Here is a 12466-nt window from a genome sequence, read left to right as displayed (position 1 = left end):
GCAAGCCAGGGGAAGCAAACCAGTAAGGAACATCCTTCCATGGCCTCTGCATCAGCCCCTGCCTCCAGGTTCTTGCCCTGTGTGAGTTCCTGCCCTGACCTCCTTTGGTGATGAACAGCAATGTGAAAGTGTAAGCTGAATAAACCCTTTCCTCCCCAGCTTGCTTCTTGGTCATGATGTTTGTGCAGGAATACAGACCCTGACTAAGACACTTGGCTACCATGTGGACCACACCCTGCCATGGTCCCTCGAGCTCATGTACGTAAAGAGGAGACAGAATCACTAATGGTGTTAGATGGCTCCATTTCCTCACTGGCAAAACCAGGATAGCCATGCTCACTGCTCCCAGGGCGAAGTGAGGCATATGTTGACCACCCAAGTAACAGATGAGTGTCTCCAAAGAATCTGGAGGCAGGAGCTGATGCAGAGGCCATGGAGGGACACTGCTTACTGGATTGCTTCCCCTGGCTTGCTCAGTTTGCTTTCAGAATGTAATGGGAACACACACAGTGGTAAACTGTGGGCGAGCTCAAGAAGGCTGAGGCAAGGGGACATTTTTAAAGGTAAAGTGAGGCTTATGTAGAGCATTTTTTTTCTTTTTTCTTTTTTTTGGAGCTGGGGACCGAACCCAGGGCCTTGCGCTTGCTAGGCAAGCGCTCTATCACTGAGCTAAATCCCCAACCCTTATGTAGAGCATTTTATTTTTTTTAAATTATTTATTGGTTTTATGAGTATGAGTACACTGTAGCTGTCTTCAGACACACCAGAAGAGGGCATCAGATCCATTACAGATGGTTGTGAGCCACCATGTGGTTGCTGGGATTTGAACTCAGGACCTCTGGAAGAGCAGTCAGTGCTCTTAACCACTGAGCCATCTCTCCAGCCCCATGTAGAGCATTTTAAAGCATTCCCTGGCCATGAGGACAGTGGCAAACAGCATTTGCAAGGCAGTGCCATTGCAGATGGCTTTCTGTGTTTGTGTGTATGTGTATGCGTGTGTGTGTGTGTGTGTGTGTGTGTGTAACGAGTGTAGTGACCCCTCTGTGCCAAGCTACAGCCCCAGTACTACCTGTGATGACTGTGTCTTGCTGTGGGTCAGCCATGCAGGAGGTCTGCTCCTGTGCACATTTCCTGTTTGTTTACTAGGTTTGGAACTCACAACCTGACGCCATGGCTCTAGCGCGACTCTGACAGCTTTCATGATGTAAAATCTGAAAATACTCAGACTCCATCAGTGTGCCATCATGGCTGCCACATTGCACAGCCATTACCTAACCCCTGCCCCCATTACGTCTCTGATGCAGACCTTCGCCCCCTGGACATCCTGGCGGAGGTGGTCCCTTTGGATGGAGCTACAAGTGGGATCCGGATGGTGCAGGCAGAAGGTGTGCGGGGCCTCCAGTTCTCAGCCACCGAGCCCCGGACCACGAGCTTCCCTGCTTCTAGAATCTTCTCCAGCTGCCATCTATTCCCTGAAGAATTCTCCATCATCGTCACCTTGAGAGTCCCCAACCTTCCACCCAAGGTCAGTGGCAGTTTTCCTTCTGGTAAAAGTGACCTGACTTTCTTAAGGTTCCTTGCTCACCTTAAAACCCCATCAGTGACTGGTGTGCTAGCCCAGTCTGTGCAACCTTAGGCCTGATGGTTGTTGGTGCGGCCTCAGGTTTGTTCTGCCCCGTGGGGCGGTTGCTGATACATATATGGGTTTGCACGGCCAACGGTTGACAAGTTGCCAAGGGTCTGTGGAGCCCTAATGGCCAACCGTGTAGTCATGGATTTATGTGGCTTGGTGGTTGCTGGAACATTCACAGACTTGTACAGCCTAATGGCTGTTGGTATCGCCATGGGTTGCATGGCCCAATGGTTGTTGGTATGGACACAGGTTTGCACTGCCCAGTGGTTGTTGGTATATGGTTTGCATGGCCTGAGGGTTGTGGATATAGTCATGGATTTGCATGGTTGTTGGTATAGACACGGGTTTTTCAAAGCCTGTGTTGTCGTTGGTAGAGTCAAGAGTTTGCGCAATCCAGTGGTTGTTGGTATAACCAATCACTGACATGATCTGATGGCTGTTAGCATAGTCCTTAGTGTGTACAGCTCAGTGGTGGCTAGCATAGTCATTGGTTTGCACACGCAATGGTTGCTGCTGTAGTGATGGGCATATAGATCAATTGTTGGCATGGTCCCTGGTTTGTTTTGGGTGGCCTAATGGTTGTTGTTCTAGCCAAGGTTCTACATAGCTCACTGGTTGCTGATACAATCAGAAACAATTCTGCCCCAGGTTACTGGGACAAACCCAGATATATATATATCTTGATGACTGTGCATGGTCACAGGCTGGCACGGTTCCATGATGGCCAGCAAAGTCATGAGTATAAACATCTCCATGGTTACTGGGATAGTCTCTGATATTTACAGCTTGGTGATTATTGGTATGGTCACAGGCTTTCACCGTTCAATGACTGCTGGAACAGTTATAGGTGTGCACAGCTCAGTGGGTTTGGGTGTATCGTGAATTTCTGCAACCGATTTTAGGATAATTTGACTACTGCATAAGTTCAGTGTCCTTTTACAAGCCCCATGGGCCTGTCTCACCTCTCTGCATACCTGTAAGTTGATCTGCTTTGTATATTTCACGTAAGTGGATCACTGTATCCAGACTTTCATGACTGATTGCTCAACATATGTTCTCATGGCTTCTTCTGTGTGGTAGCATGTGTCCCAGTTGCCTCCCTGGAGGTCACAGCTGAATAACCTCCCACCATCACTGCACACACTATCTACATTCTGTTGACTCGCTGATCAGCAGCCAACAGACCCTTGGCCTGCCTCCTCTTCTGGCTTGTTAAATGCTGCCACTGTCAGCACTCATGACCTGTGTGGACTCACACTCTTTGCTCCTGGGGACAGATCTAGAGGTGGAGTTCATGGGTTGCATAGGAACTCTGTGACTTTAAAGGTACCGCCAGGCTATTCTCACAGTCTTTCATTATTGGATGAGGAGTGTGACGGGAATCTGTCCACTCTGTTAGGAAGCAAAGAGGAGGGGTCCCAGGGTCGCCTTTAAGGGCACATCTGACTTACTTCTACTTCCTAAAGCCCCCTACCTACCCAATAGCACTGTAAGCTGGCCACCCAGCCTTTAGCACAAAGGTTATGTGACAAATTGAAGACCTACAGTTTCTGTCCATTTCTATGTGGCTAGACTCTATTGCTGGATTTCCTGAGGACTTTTCATCCCTGTCACAGAGGTGGTGGTCTGCATGCTTGTCTTTGAAGGTGCTGTGAGAGGAACACGTACCTCAGAGTGGCTTGAGATGTGTCACCCCCTCTTCCGGTTTTCAGGAGAAATCCCGAGGATGGCCATGGGTTCTTCTTGGTCTGTTCCCACTGGGGTCTATACCTTCCTCTCTTGTGCTTCAGCTCTGCTCTGGTAACTGACCTGAGGCCTTTCTCAGCACGGGCGCCCATGGCTGTGAGTCTCTCCCTTTGCCGAGCTTGTGCTGTCTCTGCGCTGTGATGGCTGAGGGTCAGGGTCACCTAACAGGATTTGGTACCAGCCAGGGAACATGCTTCTGGACATGTCAGTGAGGGCTAACTTGGGAGAGAAGAGTCACCATGAATGTGGGTGGCTCCATTCCATGGGCTGGAATCTAGGAATAAGTCAAAACAGAGAGCGTGAGCTGAGCACTGGTGTGCATCTCTCTGCTTCCTCAATGAGGATAGGATGTGGCAGCTGCTTCTGGCTCACCATGCTTCCCCTGACATGAAGGATGATGGCCTCTTGTTCTATTGTGGGTGTCTCCTGATTACTTCTTGGCCTTTGACTTTCTCCTGTGGATTCAGTCGCCCTCAGGTGAATAGAATAAGCTAAAATAAATACAAAGGAACCAGAATAGGAGAAAACAAACATACAAAAAGAACCCCCCTCCAAAAAACTCCCACAAGAAACACATGCAGAGGCAGAAACACACACATTTACACAAAGAGAAATCCAATAAGAACACAAAGTTGGAGACCGTAATATGTAAGTAAAAGACCGGGCTAGAGAGTTGGCTCAGTGGTTAAGATCACTGACTGCTCTTCCAGAGGTCCTGAGTTCAATTCTCAGCAACCACATGGTGGCTCACAACCATCTGTAATGGGATCCAATGTCTTCTTCTGGTGTGTCTGAAGATAGTGATATATCTATCTATCTATATCTATCTATCTATCTATCTATATATAAATATATAGATATAGATATAGATAGATAGATATAGATAGATAGATATAGATATAGATAGATTTAGATATAGATATATGATTTTTCCTTTTTAAGTGACTATCAATTGGAGTTAGGAGTGGGGGTTCATGTCTACTTTCCCTGCCAGCCCTGGGACCCCATGTAGCTTGGACCTGTGCAGTCTCTGTGGATGCTTCCAGAGTCTCTGTGAGTTCATATGTGTATCTTTTCTGTTGTATCTACAAGGCCTTGTTTCCTTGGTATCTCCCATCCCCTCTGGCTCTTATACAATTTCTCCTTCCTCTTCTTCAGAGTTCTCTGAGCCCATTTAGGGCTGAGTGTCCCCAGGTCTCTCACTCTTTGCACATTGCCTAGTTGTGGGTCTCTGTAATTGTTCCCCTCTGCTTCAGTAGATGTCCCTCTGATGATGGCTGAGAAGGCACTGATCTATGAGTACAGTAGAATGTCATTAGGAACCATTTCTTTGCTATGTTCCTTTAGCAGAGCAGTAGCATTTGGTTTTCCTCTAGGTCCATGACACAGCCTATCTAGACTCAGGTTCTTGGTCACCAAGCATCACCATCTCATGGAGCAGGTCTTAAATCCAATCAGTGGTTGGTCACTCTGATAGCTTTTGGGCCACTATTATACCAGCATATCTTGCGGGCAGGTCACCATTGTAGATTGAAGGTTTTGTAGCTGGGTTGGTGTTTATTTTTCTCCTCTGGTAGAGTGCAGAGTACCTACTACTACCATGAGCACTACTCAATAGGGTGAAGGCTCTAGGTAGGTTCAACTCCAGGAGATGTTCAATGAGTTATCTAAATGTTGTCTTCAGCAACTGGGCCTTACCATCATTATCTGGTGAGCAACCAATAGCCTTGGAAACAGCTTGGATTATTTGGGCAATCTCATGGGGCCCCTTTGGCCAACAACTCAATTAGATGTCTACCCATTCCCCACAGGTTTTATTGGTGACCAGAGATGCCTGAGGTGGGGGTGGCTTTGTTTCCCCTATTATTTGGTGATTCTATTTACATTTATTCATGGATGTATATATTTTAAGAAACTTCAACTAGAGTAGGTTTCCAGATGACCCCCCCGAAATGGTCTTGAGTTTTAGTTGTCCCTCCTTGTGTTCCCTGCCTAACTGTGTTTCCTGTTCCCTTCTTGCTAATTCTCCCATTCCTTCCCCATCCTGTCCATCCATAACTATAGATTCTATTTCCCCTTCTGTGGAAAGTTAGCTTATCTCCAATTCCTTTCACCTCTGTAATGATATGGGTTTTATCCTGTTTATTGAAGACTTAATAGCTGACATCCACACATAAGTGGATATATATCATACTTGTCATTTTGGATCTGAATTACCTCATTCAGGATGGCTTTTTTCCCCCTATCCATCAATTTACCTGCCAATTTTGTGGTTTCATTTTTTAACAGCCAAGTAATATTCCATTTTGTAGATGTACCAATTTTTTTTAATCCATTCATTCACTGATAGACATCTAAGCTGTTTCCAATTTGTGGTTATTATGAACAGAGCCAACAGCAAACCTGGATGAACAAATGTCTCTGTGGTAGGATGAAGCATCCTTTGGGCAGATGCCCAAGAATGGTCTAGCTAGACCTTGAGGTAGATCTATTCCCAGCTCCCTGAGGGACTGTCACACTGATGTCCCTAGTGGCCATACAAGTTTGCACATATACTAGCAAAGAATAAGTGTTTCCCCTCCCCCCACATCCTCACCAGCATGAGCTGTCACCTGTTTTATTGATCTTGGCTATTCTGACAGGTGTAAGACAGACTCTCAAAGTCGTTTTGGTTTCCCTGACGACTCAGGCTAACTAAACTTGGTCTAGCTCCATTCCACCACTGACTTCTTGAAGTAACCCAAGGAATCCCAATTCATGTAGGATTAATTCTCCTCACTTGACAAAAAAAAATTTCCCCACTACCCATTTCATTTCAAATCTACCAGCTCTTAAACCCAACCATTATCTCGATTCTTGCAATCATGTCAGTTTTTATAGGAACATGAGGCAGACTAAGCCAAACATAAACATGAAAAATTATAGCATTCTCATCATTGCCCACATAGGATGAATTGTCGCGATTATCCCATACAACCCCACCTTAATACTACTAAAGTTAATTAATTACGTTATCCTCACAATTCCAATATTTACAGCTGTTGAACATTTCTAAGTGGATTTCAGCCATGTGTGCGTCATCTAGAACTCTGTTTCGATCTGTACATGTTCTGTGTTTTAGATATTAGCCCTCTATCGTACCCTCCCACTTTTTCTAAAGGATGTATTCGCTGACAGTGAGGTCTCTTGGTTTTGCTTATTGGGATGCCTCTATCTTGCCTTAGTTTCTGAAATGGTCTTGCTGTGTCTGTAGTTCTTACCCACTGCCACTGGCCTCCTGGTTTCAGGCCAATGCTGATCATTGCTTTTCCCAGAATTCCCTTGGCAGTTTTCAGGATCTTCCCCTGGGTTTGGGCTCAGCCTTTCCATTGGAACACTTTGTTTGTGGATCAAACAAGTGGGCTCCATCTCATCAGCTGAGCTCCCTGGGCTTAATGTCTTTCAATAAACCTGACAGCTCCCATCCTTTGTTTGAAATGGAACTTCTCACATCTAACTGCATGGTTTAGAAGTTAGGCCCGGTACTGCCTCCTAGCCCCATGCTCCCAGAGATAAGACTCAGGTTCAAAATATATTTACAAACACCTTGACCATATAGTTAGGCTCTACTCTGATTAGCTCATAACTATAGACAGCACATTTATTTTTAACCTACATTCTGTCACATGACTGGTTATGTCTGCTCATATCTTCCAAGACCAACCTCTCACCCTGACTCTCTCCCAGAATCCTTTCTCTCTCCTAGATGTCCCACCTCTATTTCCATAGGCCATAGGCTTTTTAATTGACAGGTAATGCACCCATCCAACATACAAGATATTCTCTCTACTGCATGGAGAGTCCTAGCACAGCGTCTCACTCCATCAGAACCACAGAGATTCCAAGTCCTGCCATCCACCCATCCCAGCCAGTGCCTGATAGAATGAGAAGCTATTTGGAAACTCTGCAGCCCAAAGTATCCCCAAGGACATGCCTCGACCCTCAGAAATATGGCGGAGTAGAGGGACCATGGAATGATAAGTAACCAGAACTCTGGTTGTCCACCAGGCTTGGAGCTGAGCTGGGATAAGGTTCTAGTGAACAAACTGTCCTTGCACGGTGTCTGCATCCTTTAATGGAGTTGTGTTGAGCGAAGGAACTCACAGTGCCCATGGGGCAACAGGAACTCTGAGGACCTAAGTACAGAGAGGCCGCTAGAGTTCAGAGGAGGCAAAGAACGCATTGTGGACACTGCCAGGGGTTTCCAAGAATCTCAGTGTGGAATGTGCCAGAAGGCATCCACCTCCTGGCCACTGCCGCCATTCCAGACCTGCATCTTTCTCACAGCCTCTGTGAACCTATCTCAGCTCCAGGAAGATTCCCCAGGGCCTGCCACAGACATGAAATTGTCCTCGAGTTCCCACTGACAATAGAAGGTGTCCCTAGACAGCAAGTCCTACAGAACAGTTTAGGAACACGTGCTGCCATCCTCAAAGCCCACATTCTGGCTGTCCCTGCTGCATCCCTGCTCCACCAGAGAAGCTTCCTCAAGAACTAAGACTTCTAAGAAAAGGACGGTGACTGCCACCTCCAGAATGTCACCTGGCTGCCGCAATCCCTGCCTCCCATGTAATCTGAGCATTCCGGGTGAAATCTCTCTGAGGGATAAAAACAGCTCTAGAGACTTACCAGACAACAGTATTTGTTGATAGCCACGGGCTGACTCCAAACACAACAAGGAAAAGGAAGCCAGGAGCTGAGGCACAACACAGTACAAGCAGCCCTGGGGTATAAAGGCGGCCACCAGAGCACCTCACACACACATACACTCACCACACATTCACTCAGCACACACTCACCTTCCTCCAGTCCACCCTGCCATGGCCGCCTCCACCATGTCTGTCTGCTCTGATGCTCGCACCAACTCCTCCTGGCAGGTGGACGACTGCCCAGAGAGCTGCTGTGAGCCTTGTAGCTGTGCCCCCAGCTGCTGCCAGCCCAGCTGCTGTGTTCCTTGCTGTGCCCCCAGCTGTTGCCAGGCCAGCTGCTGTGCCCCCAGCTGCTGTGCCCCAACCCCTTTCCTCCTCTGCACCCCAGTGAGCTGTGTGTCCAGCCCCTGCTGCCAGTCATCCTGCTGCACACCCTCATGCTGCCAGCAGTCTAGCTGCCAGCCAGCTTGCTGCACCTGCTCCCCCTGCCAGCAGCCCTGCGGTGTGACCCTTTGCTGCAAGCCTGTCTGCTGTGTGCCAGTCTGCTGTGGTGCTTCCTCCTCATGCTGCCAGCAGTCTAGCTGTGAGCCCTCTTGCTGCACCTCCTCCCCCTGCCAGCAGCCCTGCGGTGTGACCCTTTGCTGCAGGCCTGTGTGCTGCACACCCATCTGCTCTGCCTCCTCCTCCTCCTGCTGCCAGCCCTCCTGCTGTGCTCCTGTGTACTGCAAGCCTGTGTGCTGCAAGCCCTGCTCCAGCCTGTCCCTGCTGTGCCGCCCTGTGTGCAGACCTGCCTGCTGTGTGCCTACCTCCTCCTGCTGTGCCTCCTCTTGCCAGCCCAGCTGCTGTCGCCCAGCCTCCTGTGTGTCTCTGCTGTGCCGCCCTGCCTGCTCCAGACAGGCCTGCTCTGGACAGAAGTCCACCTGCTGATGGCCTTTCTAATGCTTTCGAGTCCCCAAGGTGCAGGTCTGGTACCCTCAGAGTCTTGAGCCAAGTGGTCCTGCTGCCACGCTGTGCACAGCCTGGTACCCATGTCTCCCTGCTCAGCTCCCAGTATCTTCTCCTTTGCCTTTTCCCACACTCCTTTGCATCTGGCCTAATGGTGGCTACTATCCTGTGACCCGCTGACTAGCTGTGATTCCTGCAAAGCTTCTGAGGCGTCCTCAGAACATCTGGCCAGCTATGGGAACAAGCTTCATGTGGCATGAGTCGCTCTTTCTGGGACGCTGAACTGCATCCAATGGCGCCTTTCCACTGGCTATTGGCTGTGTGTGCCCTGCTCTTCTGAAGTAGTCACTACCGAGCTGACTCCAAGGAGACCTTTTGCGGGTACTAGACACCTGCCATAGTTAGGCCAGCCAGGCTATCTGAGTTCTGACACCCCTCTCTGCACTCCTGTCCCCTGTGCAGGCTTCAGAACTAAGGTGACCTTGGGTCTCCTTCTCTGTGACCCTCCCTCATCCACTCATTGCTCCTCCCTGCCCTCTCTGCCTTCCCCTCACTATCTTGTGAAATAAAGCAAGATTCTCAGAAGAGCTTGTGAGTCTGGTTCTGTAAGCTTCTGCTTATTCTCATCCCTGGTGGTTCATCTCCCTGTGCTTCTCGTCTTTTTAGCTGAACCATGGTGCCGTCGGAGCACCAGGGGAATCCTCGGATGGAGTTCTGGAAACACCAAGGGCCATGACCCGCTTTGTAGATTTGCTACTTGCTCCTGAGCACCACCCAGAACACACGAGGTTGGGGACTAGTGAGATGTCAATGGGCTTGTGAGATCGTCATGGGGTTGAGGAACTCAGGAAGGGGCTGCCGACCTGAGATTGATTCACAGATCCTACAAGTAGCAAGAGAGAACAGACTTTAGCCAGTTGCCTTCTGACATCTACAGATACACAACACACATACACACACACACTCACCCACACACAAGCACACACATTCACGCTCACACACTTGAACTCTTATACACACAACATATAAACATACACTCACACATAGACTCACACACACACACAAACATACACATTCACACTTATACACACAAACAATTATACACACAAAAAATACACACATACTCACACGGAGACTCACTCACTTTCATACACACTCACACACACAGAAACACATGCACTCATTTACAAACACACAGATTTACACACACAGTCATACACACAAGCATTCATACATAAACAAACATGTACATACCACACACATAATCATACAGCCATACATATACATTCACATACCCATACTCACATACACACAAACTCACACTCACACATACAAACATACACATAAATACACATACACACAATAAATATACAGACTCATACAATACAAGCACAGATTCACACACACTCATACATACACTCACACACACAACAAATGCACACTCACACACACTCTTGCACACATAAACACACTCACACACAACACACAAGTTATATACACACACTCACACACATTCACATACACAATCATACACACATACACAGAAACAGACTCACACAGACATAAAACACACATATTCACGTATACACACACAATCATTCACACACATACTCACACACAAATGTATATACAGATATTCACATACTCACACTCACATACACACAAACACACATACTCATACAATACACAAACACACAAATACACAAACACACAAACACACAAACACACAAACACTCACATACACAAAGGCACACAAACACACATGCACAAATAAACCAATCTTTTTTTTTTTTTCTGGAGCTGGGGACTGAACCCAGGGCCTTGCACTTGCTAGGCAAGTGCTCTACCACTGAGCTAAATCCCCAACCCCTTAAACCAATCATTTTTAAAGACATGAGTTTGTCAGCAGAATGGGAATTCTGGGAATTGATCAGCAATGACTCAGTGCTCCAGCAGGCCCTGACCCCACTGGCTGCTGTGGTATACCTCACTGGCCCTTACCTGACAGGACAGACCACTGCAAACATTTCGATAAACATGGACCTGGAAAAGTTCCTTCTAAGTTCCAAGGCAACTTAGAGGCAAGAGAAGCAGGCGATGGGTCCCACCTGAGTCCTTTCTTTGCCCAGCATCTGATCTGTACTGAAGACTGAACCTGCCACCCTGAGAGTGCTCAACCACAGTCTATGTTTGCCACATGGGACTGGGCAGGGCAGGTGTCTGGTCCTTGACACCATGACTCATCTCCGTGGGTCACCTACTGATGGTGGCCAGTATGGCCTTGAGCCATTCCCTCCTTGGAGAGTTCTAGAAATGAAGCTTGTTTCCCCATCATGGAGAGCTGCAGTCAGCAATTGTGAATGCCCTTCAGCAATGTGAATCAGAACAGCCAGGGAGCATGGGGTACAGGAACCCCATTTCTAAATGGGTGAAGCAGCCATGGTTGGGGAGGCCTTGTGCTATGCAGCATCCCGGAAGCCATTGCTTACTGTGGCTGTGTGACTGTGTGGGAGGGACATGGTCTCTTGGCTTCAGGCTTTGCCCTGAGCTGTGAGTTCTTATCGATCTTTTAGCTCTGGAAGTTGAGGTGGAGTTTGGGAAGTTCCTGAGTGAGGCAGGCTGGCTCTGTTCTGCAGCCTTACGGGGGGGACTCTGCTCACCTGGGTACCCGACATGCTCTCACAGCACTACCCAGCAGATCCAGCCCATCCAGTCCACACCCGGGCAAGCTCCACTGTGCCAGGTTGAAAATAGAAACACAAACAGGTGGAATTGATTTAATTATTGCTTTTCCAACTAGTGCTGTTTGAGTGTGGCTGGATGGTGTCCCCAGAGTCTGTCTTTGGAGTCTGGTCCTCCCGGAGGTGGTCCCTAGAGGAGAGGCATGGTGAAGGTCAGGACTAACTCCTCTTCACCTCAGGGGTTCCCCTTCCCCTCCTGTGACCTCCTTTCAGGCCACCACCGGGGGTATCATGCAGTTGGTAGGAGACCTGACAGAACTAGGACTGCACTGCTGGGCTTTCAGCCTCCCGAGCCATGAACTATATAAACCTTTTTTCTTCATAAGCACCTGGCCTCAGGCATTTTATTATAGGAACAGAAAATATGCTGACATGCTATACATTTAAGACACAATCACTTCACTGGGTTGAAAAGTGGTGGGTTGCTGTCATATTAGCAGCAGGTGATGTGTTAGAGCCCACCATTGTCAACAGTCCTGACAATTCATACCACACCGTGCAATCCATCTGAACTAACCGATCTGAATGTCACATGTATAGCCAGTGTCACTGCAATGGAGACTTGGGGTGTGTCTCCGTGCCCTGTTAACCTCACACCCTAGTTTTCCTGCTGGCTTTGCCTCTGCCTTTTCAGTCCAGCCACAAGACAGCTGGGGCCTTAGACCACAAACATGGATTCCTCCCAGCACTAAGGACTGGAGGTCAGCTCAGGG

The 12466-nt window shown here is 48.2% G+C and overlaps 2 protein-coding genes across 3 annotated transcripts in view; both read left to right on the top strand.

Annotated features, from left to right (window-relative positions):
- Tspear (thrombospondin-type laminin G domain and EAR repeats) overlaps window positions 1-12466 on the top strand; it is a 172923-nt gene that overhangs the window by 110910 nt on the left and 49547 nt on the right. For both annotated transcript variants that reach the window (NM_001432038.1, NM_001432037.1), the window contains exon 2: window positions 1305-1525. In NM_001432038.1, coding sequence (NP_001418967.1) covers window positions 1305-1525 — 221 coding nt within the window. The remainder of the gene's footprint in view (window positions 1-1304; window positions 1526-12466) is intronic.
- On the top strand, window positions 8180-9593 carry Krtap10-10l1 (keratin associated protein 10-10 like 1). The gene is given in 1 exon segment (NM_001108929.1): window positions 8180-9593. A coding segment is annotated over 1 exon segment (756 nt). The 5' UTR covers window positions 8180-8238; the 3' UTR covers window positions 8995-9593.

This window comes from Rattus norvegicus, chromosome 20 (genome assembly GCF_021556685.1).
Source record: "Rattus norvegicus strain SHRSP/BbbUtx chromosome 20, alternate assembly SHRSP_T2T, whole genome shotgun sequence".
Classification (NCBI taxonomy): domain Eukaryota; kingdom Metazoa; phylum Chordata; class Mammalia; order Rodentia; family Muridae; genus Rattus; species Rattus norvegicus.
This window is presented reverse-complemented; position numbering and strand designations above follow the sequence as displayed.